This window comes from Hordeum vulgare, chromosome 7H (assembly GCF_904849725.1).
Source record: "Hordeum vulgare subsp. vulgare chromosome 7H, MorexV3_pseudomolecules_assembly, whole genome shotgun sequence".
Taxonomy (NCBI): domain Eukaryota; kingdom Viridiplantae; phylum Streptophyta; class Magnoliopsida; order Poales; family Poaceae; genus Hordeum; species Hordeum vulgare.
Genome location: NC_058524.1, coordinates 134,275,465 through 134,298,411, shown reverse-complemented (window position 1 = coordinate 134,298,411; position 22,947 = coordinate 134,275,465). Strand labels below are relative to the sequence as shown.

At 45.3% G+C, this 22,947-nt stretch overlaps 1 protein-coding gene and 1 long non-coding RNA gene across 6 annotated transcripts; one reads left to right on the top strand and one right to left on the bottom strand.

Annotated features, from left to right (window-relative positions):
- Positions 1-332: 332 nt before the first annotated feature.
- Positions 333-2,550, top strand: LOC123412760. Of its 5 annotated transcripts, XR_006613597.1 has the most exons (7): positions 342-607; positions 710-875; positions 1,337-1,372; positions 1,479-1,552; positions 1,933-2,007; positions 2,079-2,156; positions 2,256-2,550. It is a non-coding gene; the product is annotated as an uncharacterized LOC123412760 (long non-coding RNA). The 5 variants fall into 5 exon arrangements; XR_006613594.1 differs by lacking the exons at positions 1,337-1,372; positions 1,479-1,552 and having other exon boundaries at positions 2,256-2,318; positions 2,463-2,550; XR_006613596.1 differs by lacking the exon at positions 1,337-1,372 and having other exon boundaries at positions 1,481-1,552.
- Positions 2,551-3,539: 989 nt separating this feature from the next.
- On the bottom strand, positions 3,540-4,430 carry LOC123412759 (protein RETARDED ROOT GROWTH, mitochondrial-like). The gene is made up of 2 exons (XM_045105694.1): positions 4,278-4,430; positions 3,540-4,092 (listed from the first exon to the last, which is right to left on the bottom strand). Exons 1-2 carry the CDS (start codon positions 4,409-4,411, stop codon positions 3,921-3,923), a joined length of 306 nt encoding a protein of 101 aa, XP_044961629.1. The 5' UTR covers positions 4,412-4,430; the 3' UTR covers positions 3,540-3,920.
- Between the last annotated feature and the right edge of the window lie 18,517 nt (positions 4,431-22,947).

Below are 22,947 nucleotides of genomic sequence, written 5' to 3'. Positions count from 1 at the left end.
TACAACTTGCTTCATGTGTCATTGTGCATCATTTTTTATATGGATTTTTATTGATTGTTGATAATAATGTTAAATGTTAAATTATTTTTAAAAATTGATGTATGCATAAAAATTGTAATATTTTCTAAGAAGTATTGTTTTTATGAATTTTCAGCTTTTGTTTGAAAAGGAACCTTTTTGAAATAATTATTTTTCTTTAACATTTTAAGAATTTTGGGCTTTGCTGAAACTACTTGCAGTACAATAACAATTAACGCTATTAAAAAAAGGCATTGTCGTTTGGTAGAGTAATTGATCATTTTCGTATTTGGCGACCTGCTTCCTCGTCTTGGCTACACCAAACCTGCAGGGCCCGAGGAAAAAAACATTACCACAGCAAGAGCACTGGCTCGCCCCTCGCCCACGAAGTCACCGCCATCGCCGCTGCCCACGCTGGGCGCTTCCGACGACCTACGGCGGCACGCAGTACGCTCCCGAGCTCCCCACGGTCTGCGCATCCCTCTCCTCCGGACATATTCTTGGCTCCCATCCTGAGCCGCCCGGTCGGAACCACCCCGTGGCTAGGGTTTCGGACAGGGCTGCGCCGACGCGTCTCCAGCGGCCCTAGGTTAGTCCCTTCTTCCTTCTTGGTTGGGATCCACCACCCCTACAACTCACCTTCTCTTTTCCTGCCACCTCCATGTTCCATCCATCCCTGCATCGGATATAGGTACACAAGTTTGGTCAATTGATGCAGAGAAATTTATATGTTGTGGGGATGAAGGAGCAGGATCTGTTGTACAATTAGAGTCTGCAGTTTGCTTTCCAGGAGTAGGAGATGGATCTCTGTTCCTGTGTTTTGGGGAAAAGACAATTCTGAATTTGGCAACAAAAGTGTAAGATGTAATTAGATCTTTATTTCTGTTCTTCTGTTTATATCTGATTGCATATCCTAACACGCATTTATACATTTTCCCTAGATCCTTGTTTTGTAGTGTATTCAGTGGCTCACAAAGAAACCTTCTTTCTACTTGCCCTATTGATCTTATAGCAAAATGGCCCGTGTGAATCAAAAGATTTGCAGCAGAGCAGAGAGATATAGGAGAGCAACTAACAACGGTGCATCATACATTAAGAGAAATCGGAAACATGAAGAATTTAGGGAATACAACTGTATTAGGAAGTTTCTAATGAGTACAACCTAAGCAGTACACTATGTAACCCAAATGTGACGCTCAAATTAGTCAAAATGATAAGGAATTTGGTGACGGAATATTAAGATTTGCAATTTTCAGTGCATATTGCATCATCGATGCACTCAGGCTAACATAATATTTTTATCGCATGTTCATATCAGGTGAACCATCACCATTCAGTGTCAAATAATCTAAAGGTGTTGGCATGGCCTAGTTTACCTCATAAGATGAGCAATGTATTTATTCCTCGCAATGGACCTCAATAGCTTGGTCGGAATAATCCATTTCTTTCCGTTGATTTAGAGCACAAGATCCTTCATTATTGACAAATGAGTTCTGCACACCGGCTAGCACAAAATCAGAATTACTTTCTTCAGGTATATTGTCCTGACCAGATAGATGTTGACGCCGCAGCAGGTGACTGCATCAATTGTTCTTCCATGGAGTCGTCCCCATGTTGAGCAGAATTTTCATTAACAGTGTCAAATTGTCCAGATTCTGGAATGGTTCCATTATCCACTGTCGGGGTAATTAAATCAATGTTTGCATCACCAAATACCTGATGTTGCTCTGCAAAAGGATTTTATCAACACAAATAATTTTTTTGAGATGGAAATAGGAAGTAATGAGAAAAGAAGAAAGTTTGTATGACATTAGTGGACCACATGAGTGCAGAAATCTTATCATAAATATCTATATGTTTGCTATAAAAAAAGAGGAAATCTGATGGTCTGTATCATTTTAATTTTACTGGCAGATGGAGTTCTCTGGATCATCAGGATCATTGATATACACACCTGAAACTCAAAGCGAGATAGCGACAGTTATTTAGGTAGAGTATTTGTTATTTCAATCGTCTGACTTGAGCCTTATAGCATTTACATCTCGTACTTCTTTTGGCAGGGGGTTTTGCTTGGTCTTTTTCTACTTCCCTTGCTGTACACAAACTAAATCTCTTTTGGATGTACAGCAAGCAATCAGGTAGTACAATCCACCCTTATCCCTAGAATTTCAGTTGTACCATAGAGTTAAACTTAAATCCTAATTTATCTATATTATATCTGTTGCGCAAACTTGCAGTGAATTTGCAACTGGATAGCATGAGGAAGTTAATGGACCTAGATTTTGAGTGGTATTTACCCGGTGAGCATCCCTTCAAAGTATTGCATACATAATATATATTATCAAAATTCAGTTTCGTATCTGGACCTGCAAGCCATCTCATAAGATCTTCAATTCAATTGATTTTCTTTAACTTTCACTAATTTGTTAGTTGTCTCTCTCCAGGGCATGGCTATCGAATCCGGTATGAAAACGTACATGCCAAAACAACTGAGTCTTTACTGATTGATTGATTAGTGAATTGATCATTTAACTGAATCTTTGCTGACACATAACCAAAGGTATTAGATGTATTCACATCATTGGGCCTTAAATCCGCTAATAACTATGCAAAAAGAGAAAGGTCCTCGTGAATAAAAAGATAGAGAAAAAATCTTTTATGAACATTTCACGAATGAGCCTAAAATTACTGGAAAATCTGTCAATGCTAGTAAATAGGAAAGTTCACTAACATTAATGTACCAGTAAAGGTGTAATGTTAAATCTATCTCTTTTTTGTTCGATATACCTTTCCCACACCCGGGCTCTTGACAAACATACTGGCTCGTGTCGTGTACATGAGCATCCTTAAAAACTTTAAACCTTGCAACCACATGGAAATAGTTTGATGACTTTGCTTAATCACAATACCTGCTGTATGTAATGATCAAGAGCGATACTTTGACCAAGAACACTTGAAATGATCCGAATTCCATCAGTGTCTATACTTCTAAGTAGAATGTAATCAAGACCTCCTTTCATCCATGTTGTCAGGGATGGCTTCTCTACTACTGCATAATCTGGTAATTTTGAAACAAATTTCATCACGTGAGAATATAATAGAGGTTCAGGGTTATAAAAGAGGATTAAGCGCTAGGTGCCATATTAACGTTGTAATTTTATTGGCCAGGGGGCATGATTGGGTGCCTATATACTTATGCAGGTGCAGTTACATGATATGCACTGTATTGTATAAGTAATTAGAGAGCGTTCTAGATATTTGCTCTCTTGGAAAATGAGGCTTCACTCAAACTTCTCAGATTTCTGAATATGCGTGTTTAAACATGCACTTCTCCCATAATCCATTGCGCCTTGTACAACGTTTTACATGTTTCATAGTAAATTTAAAATGTATTTTGCAAACAATTAAGAAGGCCAGTTCCAGTAGGCTTACAAAGGTTCGGCCAAAGCAGTGTGGCCTATAAAAAGGAATACATCAAACACAAATTAAATTCAGAGTGATTCTCTTGATCCTCAATGGTCTTTATCAAATATCAGCAGTCATTATCATCAAAGGAAATTGGATTGATCGTGCACATACATGGAAATGAAAAGAAGAAAGATAAATACAAATCAATGAGGAAAATTACACTATTTAGTCGTTTAAACAATAACAACCAGCTCGTTAATAGCATGAACATACCGTCTTTCCTCATCTCTGGAAGCCATCCAGAACCATGATTCTTGATCATCTCAAGATAGTGCTCAGCTTCATGATCAACAATATTAAAGAGCACAGCAGAACCATATTGGAAGACAACCAAATAGCGATAGCAAAATCTGATGTCCTTCACTCCAATGTCCTACATCAACGTCAGATAAATGAGGTTTATCTGCTGTACATACAACATGTTCAACAAATGATCAGACATGAATAAAATTCTTGACCCTCAGAATATATGGTGCTACAATGAAGTCACTTACCATGATCTCAGGAGGGAATACGGAGTAGCGGAGTGCAATGTAATTTAGCGACCGGGTCGATGGGGGTACCACGTCGGTCCCATGCTCCGCCTGCAAGCTCTTCAGATCAATGTTGTAAAGGATTGGAGACACAAAATCAAACAAAAACCGTTCTTTCATTCCTCTGCACCAAATCACCAAGGCCTCCCACGACAATGTTAGATGAGAGACTGAAAAATACGCAGTAGCACGCATGGTCTTCCTTGCAGAACGATCATCAAACACCCAGCGTACACCCACCCGCGCGTTCCAGCTCACCTGGTGGAGAGGAAGTAGGCCTTGACGGGGATGTAGTGCGCCGGGCCTTCCACCTCCTCCTGTGAGGGCGCCGCGGGCGTCATGGGGTGTCGGGACCCCGATCCTAAGCCATAGGAATCCAGCCTGTAGCACATCGCATCCCTTTGCGGTTTCACGCACGGTTAACTCCATGGCTGCAGCCTTACCTTAGCCAGGACCGTTTGCGTCTTTTGACTCACGTATGCAATAGTGTCGCTAGCATTCCAATGTCAAAGAACCCGGATCAACCTGTCTAGTTATAAACCCAAGTGGCAGTACCGCACAAGGACAGGCATACATGACCCAACAAAGCAGGTGTCAGTCACCAGCGAGTGTAGACGAGTCGTAGCAAGCTACAAGGACTCCATCACATCGCGTGACATTTCCCCAAGAGGACAGACACAACAGCGAAGAAGGACACATGCCGGTCAACCAATGTGTCCGGAGCAGTAGCGAGCTACCAAGGCTCGTTGGATCACAAAGGGCCATTTCCTTGTAAGGAATGCTACTAAAGTTCACGACTAGGTAATCGAACCCTATACATATCAAGTACGACACATGTACGCATGGCATACCGATATGTATAGATACATCGATGGCATCACAACATAACCATAAACATACAAGCTTTATTTAAGAGGCTCGGAAGAGCCACACACATAATATTACACATTAAGGGTCTCACGACCCATAATAGAAGTCATTCAGTTACAAGCCAGCGGAAGAGTTTAAACTGTCTGAGTACAGACAGGGAAACTAGAAGGCACATGGCCTGACTATACTACAGATCCAACATAGGGCCAGATCGTAGCTGGGACACCAGCTACTCGTCGTCGTCGATGTCTACGAAGAACCCTCCATTAGGGTCATTAGCAACCTCTGCAACATTTATTAAGCAAACATGAGTACGAAGGTACTCAGCAAGACTTTAGGATAACTATCTACTCATGCAAAGTATCAATAAGGTATTGTGGGGTTTCATGCGGAAAGCCAGCATTTGACTCGTGGCTAGACAACTTGCATTTTGAAATTATTTTGACAACTTGATTTCTCGCACACGAGTCCACTAATACCACAACAATACACTATCGTGGAATCATTCTGTCTCCATACGGAAATGCAGTCCACGACACTCACGCTTATCTTGGCAATTTTATGAGTAGCCATTGAAGTTATCTATGAACAACATATGTCTCCAAGTAGTCCATATCCGCGGACGCGGCTATTCGAATAGATCATAACCCTGCAGGGGTGTACTTCGTCACACACGCTCTCGTCACTTATCGCCATGTGCACGTCATGCACCTCGGCAACTTTCAAGCGGAAGCCTAGCGAGGGAGTCGGCCACGACCATTAACCACACTAGTACCTAGTCCAGGTTTATCGCCTATCTGAGAGTAACCCGTACGGAAGTCCGGCCGAGGTTTCCGCCACGGCCTCAAACGATGTGCGCAGGGTTCCCAAGCCCACCATCCGGGTGCCACTTGGTACACCGTGCCACTGCCTACCGTATCACGGCCCACCTCTCAGGTCAGCACCATGCATGGCCTCCGGCATTACTATAAACCCCAGAAACTACTTGCAACTCCTGGACCGAGTACTAAGCGATCAATAGGCCGAGTGGGGTCATATTTCAGGGCCCATCATGTGGTAGTATCTTGTCTTGGATTACATACACAGAACTCAGTTTCTAAGGACGGTTCCAATGAAACAACCCGCCATGTACTCCTACACAACCTTTCACCGGTACCTTTACGAAATCAAGTTTACCACACAACCTTTGCTCAACGAACACATTCTCACAATTCTGTTCATCTCCCAGATGACAGACCATACACAACTCTAAGCATAGCATGCATAGCAGGATAAGGCACATCATAGCTCAAGCAACCACCAGGTATGCTAGGTTGCAAGGTTCGGCTATTTACTGTGACAAGGTTAGGTCATGCAAAGGAACTGGGTTCAACTAACGTGGCAAAAGCAGTTGAAGCATTTGATCCTAATGCAATAAATAAGTGCAGGAGCAAGAACATGGGAATTATCGGGATGATCAAAAGGGTTGCTTGCCTTGTTGCTTAGAGGAGGGACAATATCCGTCAGACGGATATTCGGTGGAATCCGGGGGTGCGGAGCCTACCGAAATGAATGGCAACAATCAATAGCAATCATATGCAAACAAGATGATGCATGAGCATGAGAATGCAAGGTGATAAACTATTGTAATCAACATGTATTAGGTTTGAAATTTATTTGAATCATATTCAAATATCAATTCAAACGAGGTATTCTCGGATACCGATTTAATTGATTCGACCTGATGCTCAGATCAACTTGATGTTAACATGCATGAGATGTCAAGTTAAGGTACTGATTTGTAGTTAGGATAGTGTGTGATCATGTCATTCATAATGAAATTTGAATATTTTCCAAATTCAATTTATAAAGTATTTATAAGAATTGGCTTATTCATTAATCTACATGTTTGGGTTCTGTAACTTTTTCAAACATGAATGAAAATAGCATATTCAGATTCCTTGAATTTTTCTGATACTTTTTCATATATAAATTATTTTCATTGGAGTTACAGATTAATTTTAATGAATTTTTAAAGTTTTAAACATTTCTGGAATTATTTTAATACTGGAAAATAATTTTATTACATCAGCATGACATCAGCAGGTCCATCTGGCCGTTGAAAGTCAAACCTGACCAGTAGGACCCACTGGTCAGTCTCTCTGGTCAATTTTAGATTAAGTTTAAACTTAATTAACTGATTAATCTTACTCGTCCCACATGTCAGTGACTTATTAACTTATCTGATTTATTTTTATTATCTTTAATCTTGCCAGAGGCTGGCCCCACCAATCAGTGGCTCAGGCCAGCCGAGATCCACCGGCGGCGAGGTCGTCCTCGCCGGCGGGGAGCCTCCGGCGAGCACCAGAACGTCGGGGGGGCTCGGAAATGGCGCACAGAGGGCCAAACGCACGGCTGAGACCATGGGAGGAACGGCCACTCGATGGCGCGCACGATGGGACAAGCCCCAGGGACTGCGGTGGCCGGGATCAACGTCGGCGACGAGCTTGGCGGCGACCAAGTTCAGCCATCGTCGAAGCCATCGAATACAGGGGCAAAACGCGCGGGGCTGGGCCCTGAACGCATCTACATGATGTCCTGAGGTTGTTGGTGGCCTCAGACTGACCAACCCGTCACCGCAGGGCTGCCGACGACGAGCTGCAGCGGCGGTCCTCGTCGGGCTCCGATGGAACTAAGCCTAGAGGAGGGGATCGACGGGGAGAGCTTAGGGGAAATGACCGCATGCTCACGGGGAGTGTAGTGGTGGCGCTAGCTTGCTCGGGGACGGCCTGGAGAGGGAGAACGTCGGCGGCGATCTTCGGTGACCCGAGGAAGAAGACGACTGCTGCGCGTTGATTCACTGCATCTGGGTGTCGGGCTCGTGGCTAGGAAGCTTCAGGGGGTTGCGGCGGAGCTAACGCGCGGCTCAGAAGGAAGGGAGGTCGGCTAGAACGACGACGAGCTCGAGCTCTGCTCGGGCTCCAATGGCGGCAGAAGTGGGAGGAGAGATCCGAGAGGAGGGGGAGAACTGGCGCTGGGAATGGATAGGGGCGGCCTCGGGGAGCTTATCCCCGGCCTTGCCAGTGCGAGGCGGCGGCCAGGCAGGCGCACAGGTGTGTGGCCGCGCCGGAGAACGCAGCGGCCACCTCCTGCTGCCCACTGGCGGGGGAGGAAGACGACAGGAGTTGAGATGGGCCGGGCCAGGTGAGCGACAGGTAACTCCTTTCCCTTTTTTTCTGTTTTTGTTTCAGTTTTGCTAATTCACTTATTTTCTATTTATTTCAACTCCCAAATAAATTGTAAAAGCTATGTTAAGCACCCTAGTATATTTGTTGGAATATTTCCAACTATTTCCAAAGTTTTCAACATTTTTGAAAATTTAAAGTTTCTGATTTCAAATTTAAAACATGGAAACCAGTAGCTTTTGCATTTATTTAAAATACTTAAAGTGTCAAGAAAATAGTTTTCTCCAATGCTCATTTACTTTCATGATTTATCAGAAAGTTTGAACATTTCTTGAGGCCATTTTGGGTTCATTGATTTTACCTAGTTTGAGATTTCCTTATTTAAAGTAGTGGCTAGGGTTTTGAGTTTTTCCTTTACCACTTTCTTGTTCTTGTTGGAAAATTCTTAGATGCAAATGCAAAGAAGACATGATCACAAGACGAACTTGCTTAAGGTGTCAGGGATGTGACAACTCACCCCCACTCAAAAGAATCTCGTCCCGAGATTTAGAAGTCGTCGGGAATAACGCAGGATACTCAAGTCGGAGACGATCCTCTCTTTCCCAAGTTGCCTCCTCTTCAGAATGATTTGACCATTGAACTTTAAGAAACTTGAGGTTTCGACGTCGAGTAGTACGCTCAGCTTGATCAAGAATACGCACGGGATATTCTCGGTATGAAAGGTTATCTTGGAGATCAAGCGTTTCGTGGTCCACTTCACGGATAGGATCCGAAAAGCAACGCCTGAGTTGCGAGACGTGGAAAACATCATGAACCTTGGAAAGATGTGGAGGAAGTTCGAACTGGTAGGCAACTTCTCCTCGTTTGGCAAGAATGCGAAAAGGACCAATGTAACGAGGAGCCAATTTGCCCTTGATACCGAATCGATGGGTACCCTTGAAAGGTGTAACCCGAAGGTAAGCCTTCTCGTCAACTTCAAAGTTCACAGCCTTATGATGACGATCATATTGGCTCTTTTGACGAGACTGGGCTGTTTTCAACTTTTCACGAATAATGCGAACCTGCTCTTCTGCATCCTGGATCATGTCCGGGCCAAAGAGTTGCCTCTCTCCGGTTTTTGACCAATTAAGAGGTGTTCGACATCTTCGTCCATAGAGAACTTCAAAAGGGGCTTTGCCCAGGCTTGATTGATAACTATTGTTATAAGCGAATTGGCGAATGGAAGGCACTTTTCCCAATTCATACCGAACGATATAACACAAGCTCGGAGCATATCTTCTAGGATTTGATTCACTCTTTCTACTTGACCACTTGATTGGGGATGGAAAGCAGTGCTAAAAGATAAGTGAGTCCCCATGGCATTCTGAAAACTTTTCCAGAAGCGAGAAGTAAAGATACTCCCACGGTCCGAGTTAATCTCCAGGGGAACACCATGAAGAGACACTATTCGAGAGATATATAACTCTTCTAGCTGGCTAGCTGTTATACTCTCACGAACAGGAAGAAAATGAGCCACTTTGGAAAGACGGTCAATGACCACAAAGATAGCATTATTTCCTTTCTTGGTCTTGGGAAATCCGGTAATGAAATCCATGCTAACTTTATCCCATTTCCATTCAGGAATAGCTAGAGGTTGAAGGGTGCCAGCAGGCCTTTGATGTTCTGCCTTAACTCGACGACAAACGTCGCAGTTAGCGACGAACTCAGCAATTTCTCTCTTCATCCTAGTCCACCAGAACCTCTGGCGTAGGTCCTGATACATCTCAGTACTACCGGGATGAATGGTGAGAGGAGAATCATGAGCCTCCTTAAGGATTAACTGCCTTAGATGTGGGTTCTTAGGAACCACTAGACGATTCTGGAAGAACACAACACCTTGATTGTTCATGGAAAATTCTTTGGCGTTTCCGCTAGAAATATTCTCCTTGATCCGTGATATACCCTTGTCACGCTTTTGGCCAGCTATAATTTGATCCTTAAGAGTAGGCTTCGCCACCAGGGTAGAAAGGAATCCTTGAGGAACAATATGAGGATTCAACTTCCGAAAGTCCTCATGGAGATGTGGTTGACCTTGTTGTAGCATCAAATTGTTACAATAAGATTTACGACTTAGTGCATCGGCCATAACATTGGCCTTCCCCGGGGTGTAAGTTATCCCTAAGTCGTAATCCGAGATCAACTCAACCCACCGTCTTTGCCTGAGATTCAAATCCGGTTGGGTGAAGATATATTTCAGACTTTGGTGATCACTGAATATTTCGCAACGATTACCCAGAAGGTAATGTCGCTAGGTTTTTAGTGCATGGACCACAGCTGCAAGCTCAAGGTCATGTGTGGGATAATTATCCTCATGTGGACGCAACTGTCGAGATGCGTATGTGATCACATGACGATCTTGCATGAGAATGCAACCTAATCCTTGTCGCGAGGCGTCGCAGTAGATAACGAAGTCCTTAGAAAAATCTGGTGGTAGCAACACAAGTGCGGAAGTCAGGCATCTTTTCAGTTCCTGAAAACTATGCTCGCACTATGGTGTCCACTCGAACTTTTTATCTTTCTTGAGGAGTTCAGTTAGACGCTTTGTAACCTTGGAAAAATTCTGGACGAAGCGGCGACAATAGCTCGCTAAACCAAGAAAACTCCTAACTTGCTTAACCGATTCAGGTTGGGTCCAATCAAGGACAGCTTGAACTCTCTCGGGATTGACAGCAATACCCTTACCAGAGATTACGTGTCCTAGATAGGTCACTTCTGGTAACCAGAATTCACATTTTGAAAATTTGGCATAAAGGCGATGCTCTCGAAGTTTCATCAATACCAGCCTTAGATGCTCGGCATGTTCTTGTTCGTTCTTCGAGTAGATGAGAATATCATCGAGGTATACCACGAAGAATTTATCCAAATACTCCATGAAGATTGAATTCATCAGTCGAGAGAAGGTGGCTGGGGCATTGGTTAAACCGAAGGACATGACGGTGTACTCGTATTGGCCATAACGAGTAACAAAAGCCGTTTTTGGAATGTCCCCGTTCTTGATCTTGATTTGATGGTATCCCAACCTCTAATCCATTTTGGAGAAGACTGAGGATCCAGCGAGCTGATCGTACAAATCGTTGATCCTGGGGAGCGGATACTTGTTCTTTATGGTGACCAGATTAACTGGTCGATAATCTACAACCATCCGATCCGTTCCGTCTTTCTTCTTGCCGAAGAGGACGGGGCAAGCCCAAGGAGAAGAGCTAGGACGAATGAAACCTTTGTTCAAGGCCTCATCTAGTTGCTTCTTAAATTCGGCTAGCTCCAGGGGTGCCATCTTATAAGGTCTCCTGGCTATTGGGACAGTTCCCGGAACAAGATCTATCACAAACTCTACATCTCTGTCAGGTGGAATTCCTGGCAGTTCCTCTGGAAAAACATCCGGGATGTCACGGACTACCGGAATGTCTTCAAGTTCCGGGAGAGGGTTGGCATTCAAGGAATAGTGTTGGCATTTGGCAACTCGAGTAGAGACATTTACTATCTCACCCGAGGGATGGGTAAGCTGGACATTTCTAGAATGAGTATCAATCTTGGCATAGTGAGCTGACATCCAGTCCATGCCCAAGATGATATTAATATCTGAAGATTTCAAAGCTATGAATGAGGCTAGAAAAACTAGCCTGTCTACTAGAATTTCATTGTCATAGGTTATCCTAGAGGTTTGCCATTTACTACCAGGGGTTTGGACAACCAATGGAATTAGCATATCACAAAAAGACATGTTATGCAACTGTGCATAACTTTCTGAAATGAAGGAATGAGAAGACCCAGTGTCAAAGAGAACGGACGTTGGGTGATGATTAACAAGAAGCGTACCCAGCATGACGTCGGGATCCTCTACAGCTTCTTCTGCTGACACATAGTTCACACGGCCACGTGCAGGAGTTGGCTTCACATAGTAAGCTTTGCCCGACTTGGCTTGCGCGACGGACTTTCCGGGTTGCTTGGCACCCACATTCTGAGGACACTCACGGGAATAGTGCCCTGGTTCTCCACACTTGTAGCATATCACCTGGTTGGCACGTGGTGCAGCATTGCTAGCTGGACCACCATAAGCTTTTGCTGGAGGATTGGCCTGATTCGTCTGAGGTGCCACGTAGGATGGCCTCGGAGTGTATCTTGGCGGCAGAGAACTGTTCGGAACCCACAGCCTGCGTTTTGGAAACGCGGAACCAGAAGACGAGCCGAAGTCACGGGAGTGCTTCCTTGTGGCTTCGAAGTCAGTATGACCAGTCTCGGCACTGATTGCCTTGTTGACCAGAGCTTGAAAGCTTGCACACTCGTGGAGGCGCAGATTACGACGGAGCACAGGGCTCAGACCCTTACGGAACCTTGCTTGCTTCTTGGCGTCAGTAGACACCTCCTCTGTTGCATAGCGGGCGAGGTTACCGAACTCGCGGCTATAGGCATCCACAGACAACTTGCCATGAGTGAAGGCACATAACTCTTCTCTCTTTCTGTCCATCAGGCCCTCTGGAATATGGTGCTGACGAAAAGCTGCACTGAAGTCTGCCCATGTGGCTACTGGTTCAGCGGGACGCATAGCTTCAAAATTCTCCCACCACAGATTGGCGGGTGCTTCTAGGAAATACGCCGCAAAGGTCACCTTGTCGGCCTCAGACACATTCGCAGAGCGAATCTTGCGTGAGATGCTGCACAGCCAGTCATCAGCGTCGAGGGGATCGACGGAATGATGAAACTTTGGAGGATTCAGCTTCACAAAGTCGTTGAGGGACACTGCAGCATTCCTAGGCTGACGAGCCGTATTCTGCTCAATACGCTCTAGCAGTCGGTTGGTCTCCCTTTTGTTTCTCTCTGCCTCAAGCATCACTTCCACCAGAGAAGGCGGGTGAGGCAGGTCTTCCTGCGACGCTTGAATACCCTCGCCTTGCTCATGAGCAGGGGCACGATTCAACCTGGTGAACACCATCCTGACAAACAAACTCATAGCTTAGACCAATATCATATCAATACTAGCTATGGATTAAGAATGTACTGAACACACGGAATGCGGAAATGAATATCCAAACAGCATGGTAACAAGCAACTGCTATATATACACCATGGTTCATACACACCCTTACATAGTTCAGTACAACCTTAACCGAAGAGCAAACTACTGAAATTATGAAACTACTCATCAGAGGCTTACAAGCTTCCTACACATTATCTATCTAGGCCTCCAGAATTCATTGCACGTCACAGGCATACTTCACAAGTCATGCAGGACTGTGAAGGTACGGCTACTACCATACTATCCTTCCGCTCACTGCTCAGGCATCCGCATAAAACATCTCATAGAGATTGCCTCCATGACCTGGAAGCTCAACCTACGGATCAGGAAACACTCTAGCCTGAGATCCCTGGGATCCATAAGGACACGGATGTGGCCTTGGTCCTCTGACTGGTGGTAAGAGGGGTCCCCGAAGAGGTGTGACTCCTCCTATAGCTAGCCAGTCAACGTGGGCCGGAAGATGGGTCCTAACAGGGTTCAACATCTCCATATCTCCACACCCTGTCTGGACTACCGGTGCCAGCTGCGTCAAAGCCGTCCAGAGACGGGCACGAGTAGCATAAAGCTCCATGCGGAGAGCACGAGCATCCCAGTCTCTGTTCTCTAGCATCTCAACAGTGGACTGCAGTAGTGGATCCTCCATAGAAGAATCAAAATAGACTCCACTGAGGTATCCCTCTTCACCAGGCAGAGAGGCTGGAACATAGCAGAACTCTGAATTCTACAGCAGTGCATGTCTCGCTCTCATAATGGTCAGCATTGAATAAGCAGCATCCTGTACTGCCATGTCAATAGTGACCCCCAACCCATAGGACCAACGGATTGGCTTCTCAGCTCCAGGGTAGTCTGGAAATACCCTAACAGTGCAGATGTACTGGCTCTGGTTGATGTCTCGGTATTGTTCCTCCACTGTGTACTCGGGGGACCAGCGGTAACCGCACACCGACATCACCCTGACCAGCATGGCCGTATGACCCGGCACATCAATGCAACTGGTCAGACGTACCACCTGACGAGAAGGACGGCAGGCATCTGTAAATAGAGAGTAATGCAAAAGCATTAGAGCTCCGAATGCAAAATTGGGCAGCATAACGGCTGTAAGTGCTCAAAAACAAATTTTGAGACAACCCAAAATGGAATAGCGTAACCACTCAACTATCAAGTTCAACTCTCTGATCATCAAACTTACTTCCTTTTTTCCTAGGAATGACAGAAACCCAATATCTCTTGACCCGTAGTCCTATAATCTACCGATCAGAAACACGAGCCTAGAAGAAGATGAGTAACCTAGTCCTTAATTCCCGTAGAAAAGACGATGATGACCAGAATAGAATAACTTGAGAAGAGAACAAGAGTCTTACGTTCCCTTCCACAAACAATTCCCTTATATATAACTAAAGCAATTCTAGACTCAACTTCGACCGGTTTGGCTTAGTAATCCTACAGTCAGTCAGGCTCTGATACCAACGCTGTCGGGACCCCGATCCTAAGCCATAGCAATCCAGCCTGTAGCACATCGCATCCCTTTGCGGTCTCACGCACAGTTAACTCCACGGCTGCAGCCTTACCTTAGCCGGGACCGTTTGCATCTTTTGACTCACGTATGCACTAGTGTCGCTAGCATTCCAATGTCAAAGAACCCGGATCGACATGTCTAGTTATAAACCCAAGTGGCAGTACCGCACAAGGACAGACATACATGACCCAACAAAGCAGGTGTCGGTCACCAGCGAGTGTAGACGAGTCGTAGCAAGCTACAAGGACTCCATTACATCGCGTGACATTTCCCCAAGAGGACAGACACAGCAGCTAAGAAGGACACATGCCGGTCAACCAATGTGTCCGGAGCAGTAGCGAGCTACCAAGGCTCGTTGGATCACAAAGGGGCATTTCCTTGTAAGGAATGCTACTAAAGTTCACGACTAGGTAATCGAACCCCATACATATCAAGTACGACACACGTACGCATGGCATAACGATATGTATAGATACATCGATGGCATCACAACATAACCATAAACATACAAGCTTTATTTAAGAGGCTCGGAAGAGCCACACACATAATATTACACATTAAGGGTCTCACGACCCATAATAGCAGTCATTCAGTTACAAGCCAGCGGAAGAGTTTAAACTGTCTGAGTACAGACAGGGCAACTAGAAGGCACATGGCCTGACTATACTACAGATCCAACGTAGGGCCAGATCGTAGCTGGGACACCAGCTACTCGTCGTCGTCGATGTCTATGAAGAACCCTCCATTAGGGTTATTAGCAACCTCTGCAACATTTATTAAGCAAACATGAGTACGAAGGTACTCAGCAAGACTTTAGGATAACTATCTACTCATGCAAAGTATCAATAAGGTATTGTGGGATTTCATGCGGAAAGCCAGCATTTGACTCGTGGCTAAACAACTTGCATTTTGAAATTATTTTGACAACTTGATTTCTCGCACACGAGTCCACTAACACCACAACAATACACTATCGTGGAATCATTCCGTCTTCATACAGAAATGCCATCCACGACACTCACGCTTATCTTGGCAATTTTATGAGTAGCCAATGAACTTATCTATGAACAACATATGTCTCCAAGTAGTCCATATCCGCGGACGTGGCTATTCGAATAGATCATAACCCTGCAGGGGTGTACTTCGTCACACACGCTCTCGCCACTTATTGCCATGTGCACGTCATGCACCTCGACAACCTTCAAGCGGAAGCCTAGCGAGGGAGTCGGCCACGACCGTTAACCACACTAGTACTTAGTCCAGGTTTATCGCCTATCTAAGAGTAACCCGTACGGAAGTCTGGCCGAGGTTTTCGCCACGGCCTCAAACGATGTGCGCAGGGTTCCCAAGCCCACCATCCGGGTGCCACTTGTTACACCGTGTCACTGCCTACCGCATCACAGCCCACCTCTCAGGTCAGCACCATGCACGGCCTCCAGCATTACTATAAACACCATAAACTACTTGCAACTCCTGGACCGAGTACTAAGCGATTAATAGGCCGAGCGGGGTCATATTTCAGGGCCCAGCATGTGGTAGTATCTAGTCTTGGATTACATACACAGAACTCAGTTCCTAAGGACGGTTCCAATGAAACAACCCGCCATGTACTCCTACACAGCCTTTCACCGGTACCTTTACCAAATCAAGTTCAACACACAACCTTTGCTCACCGAACACATTCTCACAATTCTGTTCATCTCCCAGATGACATACCATACACAACTCTAACCATAGCATGCATAGCAGGATAAGGCACATCATAGCTCAAGCAACCACCAGGTATGCTAGGTTGCAAGGTTCGGCTATTTACTGTGACAAGGTTAGGTCATGCAAAGGAACTGGGTTCAACTAACGTGGCAAAAGCAGTTGAAGCATTTGATCCTAATGCAATAAATAAGTGCAGGAGCAAGAACATGGGAATTATCGGGATGATCAAAAGGGTTGCTTGCCTTGTTGCTCAGAGGAGGGACAATATCCGTCAGACGGATATTCGGTGGAATCCGGTTGTGCGGAGCCTTCCGAAATGAATGGCAACAATCAATAGCAATCATATGCAAACAAGATGATGCATGAGCATGAGAATGCAAGGTGATAAACTATTGTAATCAACATGTATTAGGTTTGAAATTGATTTCAATCATATTCAAATATCAATTCAAACGAGGTATTCTCGGATAGCGATTTAATTGATTCGACCTGATGCTCAGATCAACTTGATGTTAACATGCATGAGATGTCAAGTTAAGGTACAGATTTGTAGTTAGGACAGTGTGTGATCATGTCATTCATAAGGAAATTTGAATATTTTCCATATTCCATTTATAAAGTATTTATAAGAATTGGCTTATTCATTAATCTAAATGTTTGGGTTCTGTAACTTTTTCAAACATGAATGAAAATAGCATATTCAGATTCCTTGAATTTTTCTGATACTTTTTCATATATAAATTATTTTCATTGGAGTTACACATTATTTTCTATGAATTTTTGAAGTTTTAAACATTTCTGGAATTATTTTTATACTGGAAAATACTTTTATTGCATGAGCATGACATCAGCAGGTCCATCTGGCCGTTGAAAGTCAAACCTGACCAGTGGGACCCACTGGTCAGTCTCTCTGGTCAATTTTAGATTAAGTTTAAACTTAATTAACTAATTAATCTTACTGGTCCCACATGTCAGTGACTTATTAACTTATCTGATTTATTTTTATTATCTTTAATCTTGCCAGAGGCTGACCCCACCAGTCAGTGGCTCAGGCCAGCCGAGATCCACCAGCGGCGAGGTCGTCCTCGCCGGTGGGGAGCCTCCGGCGAGCACCAGAACGTCGGGGGGGGCTCGGAAATGGCGCACAGAGGGCCAAACGCACGGCTGAGACCATGGGAGGAACGGCCACTCGATGGCGCGCACGATGGGACAAGCCCCAGGGACTGGGGTGGCGGGATCAACGCCGGCGACGAGCTTGGCGGAGACCAAGTTCGGCCATCGTCGAAGCCATCGAATACAGGGGCAAAACGCACGGGGCTGGGCACTGAACGCATCTACATGATGTCCTGAGGCTGTTGGTGGCCTCAGACTGACCAACCCGTCACCGGAGGGCTGCCGGCGACGAGCTGCAGCGGCGGTCCTCGTCGGGCTCCGATGGAACTAAGCCTAGAGGAGGGGATCGACGGGGAGAGCTTAGGGGAAATGACCGCATGCTCACGGGGAGTGCAGTGGTGGCGCTAGCTTGCTCGGGGACGGCCTGGAGAGGGAGAACGTCGGCGGCGATCTTCGGTGACCCGAGGAAGAAGACGACTGCTGCGCGTTGATTCACTGCATCTGGGCGTCGGGCTCGTGGCTAGGAAGCTTCAGGGGGTTGCGGCGGAGCTAACGCGCGGCTCAGAAGGAAGGGAGGTCGGCTAGAACGACGACGAGCTCGAGCTCTGCTCGGGCTCCAATGGCGGCAGAAGGGGGAGGAGAGATCCGAGAGGAGGGGGAGAACTGGCGCTGGGAATGGATAGGGGCGGCCTCGGGGAGCTTATCCCCGGCCTTGCCAGTGCGAGGCGGCGGCCAGGCAGGCGCACAGGTGCGTGGCCGCGCCGGAGAACGCGGCGGCCACCTCCTGCTGCCCACTGGCAGGGGAGGAAGACGACACGAGTTGAGATGGGCCGGGCCAGGTGAGCGACAGGTAACTCCTTTCCCTTTTTTCTGTTTTTGTTTCTGTTTTGCTAATTCACTGATTTTGTATTTATTTCAACTCCCAAATAAATTGTAAAAGCTATGTTAAGCACCCTAGTATATTTGTTGGAATATTTCCAACTATTTCCAAAGTTTTCAACATTTTTGAAAATTTAAAGCTTCTGATTTCAAATTTAAAACTTGGAAACCAGTAGCTTTTGCATTTATTTAAAATGCTTAAAGTGTCAAGAAAATAGTTTTCTCCAATGCTCATTTACTTTCATGATTTATCAGAAAGTTTGAACATTTCTTGAGGCCATTTTGGGTTCATTGATTTTAACTAGTTTGAGATTTCCTTATTTAAAGTAGTGGCTAGGGTTTTGAGTTTTTCCTTTACCACTTTCTTGTTCTTGTTGGAAAATTCTTAGATGCAAATGCAAAGAAGACATGAGCACAATACTAACTTGCTTAAGGTGTCAGGGATGTGACATGGGGCACCGTGGCAGCGACCGCCACGGCCGAGGAAAAAGGAGACACGCGGGCGGGGAGGTGCGGCAGGCGCGTTGGAGTGGGGGTCGATTTGCGGCGGCCTCGTCTCAAGGAGGCGCGCAGTGATGGGCCTCTTTGACGGCCTCTTCTCCAGCCGACGCCACGACGGCGTGAGGATGGGCAACGCAGTGTCGTCATCGACGGCGGTGGCTGCAGCCATGGCTACGGACGACGCGGCGTCGGCGTCCGCATCGGTGCAGCAGTGCAGCGGCGGCCTCCCTCCTCTCTCGCCCACCGGCGCCTCCTTCGTCCACCGATTTCTCGATATCCACTTATGCATGGCCCGCGGGTTCAATTATCAATAACCATAGGGATCTTTTTGCAAAAGTACTACGACGGATGACCAGAAACCCAATTTGCTTTATTATTAGGGAGAGATATATATACGGCAGATCTCACTACCCATGGCTGACGTGCGAGTAAAAAATGTATATAAATATTAATCATATCAGTATTGATATCTGTTAACTACTGAAAACAAACCCCTGCACAAAAAATCTGAAAGGGTGAAATTGAAAATTACAATGTTATTTTAATTTTTGTAACAACATTTCCAAATGCACATAAGCTCTCCCGGCAAAAATAACACCTACTCCCTCTCTCCCAAAATAAGAATATTACACTACAAACAAAATGTTTCGATCTTACTTTGCATGTTTTGTCCCCTACAGAGAAAAAATATAATAAATCATAACAAAGTCAAAGTTTTCTTATCCAATACATATGATAAACTAGAAATCTAATAACTATATTACAATATGTAAATTAGTTTTTCTAACTTAAATACATCACACATTTTTAAAAACTAACTATCAAGTTCATTTGTATCTATCAAGTCGAAGAGGAGACACCATCTAGGACAGCACTAGGAATTGTTGAAGGCATTGAGAATCAGCGGTTGTCAAGCAGAGCAACAACTGGATTTAGACAAGAAAAGTAAAAAGAAGCTAAGCATGATAGATGGAGACAACAAGATACAAAGCAATGCATTAAGTAGCATGTATAGGTTCATAGGCCGGGTCAAACAAAAATCATTATCTACTTCAACCTATTAGCCTATTGAGCATAACAAGAAGTGTATCTAATCGCATGAAATAAAAAATCTAACCATGATGGATTTAAACAATGTGCACGGTCAAGTCGAAGAGGATATTCTATGCGTCTACATTAAGAGATTCAGAATGTGTTAAAAAAATTGGCAGCCCACAAGTGAAGCAAAGAATTGGATCTAACCATGCAAATAAAAATCCTTCTAGCATGGAAGGATACAAAAATTACATATAAAGTAAATTCTAATAAGGGATAAGATATTCATTTTAATCCAAAAAAGCCATAATTTCGAACAATGGAATGATTACTATTTTCCTCACAAGAGCATTGTATGTATCGTAGAGTTCAACAACTTTTAGATATTCATATAAACTAAAGTTATGTGTTTTATGTGGTGTGTCTAATGTGGGATAAACTTTGATAACAATTCACCAAATTGGAAGGCATACTTTTAAAATGTTTTAATACTGATGTTTATCTCCACAATAAGATGATGAAATAAGTGTAAAACCATCATCAACTAATAACCACTTAATCATAATATTTATTTAAAATTATAGATAGTACATGTGTTGAATATGCTAGCCCGTGCATATGCACGGGTTGACGACTAGTATAACTAATTATTTATTTACTCATAATCATTATTACTAATACTTAATTATCTAATTAATTAATTCACAAATTAATTAATTAACTAAATAATTACTTATTTATTTTATTATCTATTATCTATTATTATTATTTAAAAACACTTTACCGGGGGTGACCCCACCTGTAAGTGTCCCATCGGCCTCACCACACACAAACACACTCACACACACTTTGTACACCAAAACACACACATGCACCCTATACACATTTTTATTTTTACCACATCCACAATACACATACATACATACGTATTTATACACAAATACATACATTACACATGTACATACATACATACATATATCACTTTATTTTCTTTTCTTTTCTTTCTTTTTATTCAACTTGTTCTAACCTCTCTCTCTCTCAACATACTGGAGGTAACTCCTCCTCCTCCTGGTTAGCAGGAGAGATCAACGGCGCCGGGACGAGGCGATGAACGCCGGAACGGAACCAGAGTGGGGGGAAGACTAGACGGGGAGAGCCCGGCGCTCACTTGCGGTGCAGGGGGGGCTGGTTCGGCGAGGCTCGGGGAAGCCGATTGGGGAGGATGAAGAGTAGGGCGGCGATGAAGTGAGGCGGTCCTGTGAGGATGGGGATGATGGGGCTCGGCGGCGCGGTCCTTCGGCCGGTGGAGGAGCGGCCGGTGCAGCTCGATGGGGAGATGCCCCGGGGAGGGGCGCCGTGGCGCCGCCGGCACGGCCCCTGTGCGGATCCGACGAGAGGAGAGTGCAGGGACGGCGGTGGCGACTCGGTGGCGTGGTGGCGCCAGGGAGGCGGATCCCGTGCGGTCCCTGGCAGCGGCGGTTGGTGGCGACACGGGGACCGGCACAAGGGGAGCGGTGGCGCGGCGACAGGCGATAGTCGAGCGGCACGAGGAGGGGGCGCAAGGAGCGGGGGGGTGAGGGCGCCGGTGAGGGGAGCACCGGTGAGGGAGGCGCTGGGAGTGATGAGGTTCGGTCCAGGGGAACAGGAGGAGAGGCTAGCGAGGGGGAGCGCTGGCGTGGGGGTGCGCTCGCGAGGATTGGGAGGTAGCGACGGGATCAGGGAGTGGGGCGATGGGGATCTGGGGCGTGCTGGGTGGGGCGACGTGGGGAGGGGAGCAAGGTGGCGTGGGGTTATGAAGAGCGAGGGGGTGGTGGGGTGACGGGGCCCGAGCGGGATCGAGGGGAACGAGGAGGCGCGAGGGGGGTTGGTCCTGGCGGCGCTAGGTTGGAGTGGGGAGCGGGGGTAGGGGCTAGGGTTTCCCCTGGGGGGTCTTATACCCCTAGGTGGGTGGTGGGCTGTGGGGTGTGGCCGACTGGGCCACTTGGCCAAGTTGGACTGGGGCGTTTTGGATTTTTTTCTTTTGTTATTTTTTTATAGTTTTTGTTTTAAATATATTGAGGTTTTAAATAATTTTAAAAATTCCCGATTTCATTCTATAAATTATTAAGGAATATTTGTAACTCATCCTACATTTTTATTTTAACATTTGAAAACTTTTCTCGCTCGACTTATTTTTAAATTTTGAATTTGACTCAGTTTCATCTAACACGAGATCAACGATAGAAATCATGTTGACGTGGCATCATTAGCGTGGGATCATTGTAGCTTAATTACATACATTACTGTAGCAAAAGCTGAGGTTGTCACAACTCTCACCTACTAACAACAAGTCTCGTCCCGAGAATTAAGAGGTGGAAGGAAAGAGCTCGTGGTATTCATCACGAAGATGATCCTCGTGTTCCCAAGTGGCTTCATCTTTAGAATGATTTGACCACTGCACTTTAAGTAACTTGGTGACTTTGCGACGAGTCTGATGTTCAGCCTGGTCGAGAATGCGGACCGGATGCTCCTTATAAGAGAGGTCTTGTTGCAGCTCAAGCATATCATGATCCACTGCTCGAATAGGATCCTTGAAGCAGTGGCGGAGCTGAGACACATGGATGACATCATGAACCTGAGAATGGTTCGCCGGCAGTTCCAATTGCTAAGCCACTTTTCCACGCCTTTCGAGAACACTAAAAGGACCAATATAGCGCGGAGCTAGCTTGCTCTTGATCCCAGAATGGTGTGCACCTCTCATTGGTGTGACACGAAGATAAGCCTCTTCGCCAGGTTGATAGACCATATCTTGATGATGACGGTCATACTGACTCTTTTGACGAGACTGAGCATCCTACAGATTGTCATGAATAGTGCGGACTTGATCTTCAGCATGTTGGATAACATATGGACCGAAGAGTGATCGGTACTTTGAACGGTGGTTCAGAAATCTCATACGAAGCCAGGTGTAAAGGATACCTTGGACTTAAGGGGGTACAGTAGAGTCAGGTTTCAATCCTGTGGAACTTTGGGTTATGGGTCCACCATGTGGGCCAAGAATAGGCAAAGCGACGACATCTTATACGGTCTTGGTAACAAGACATGTTA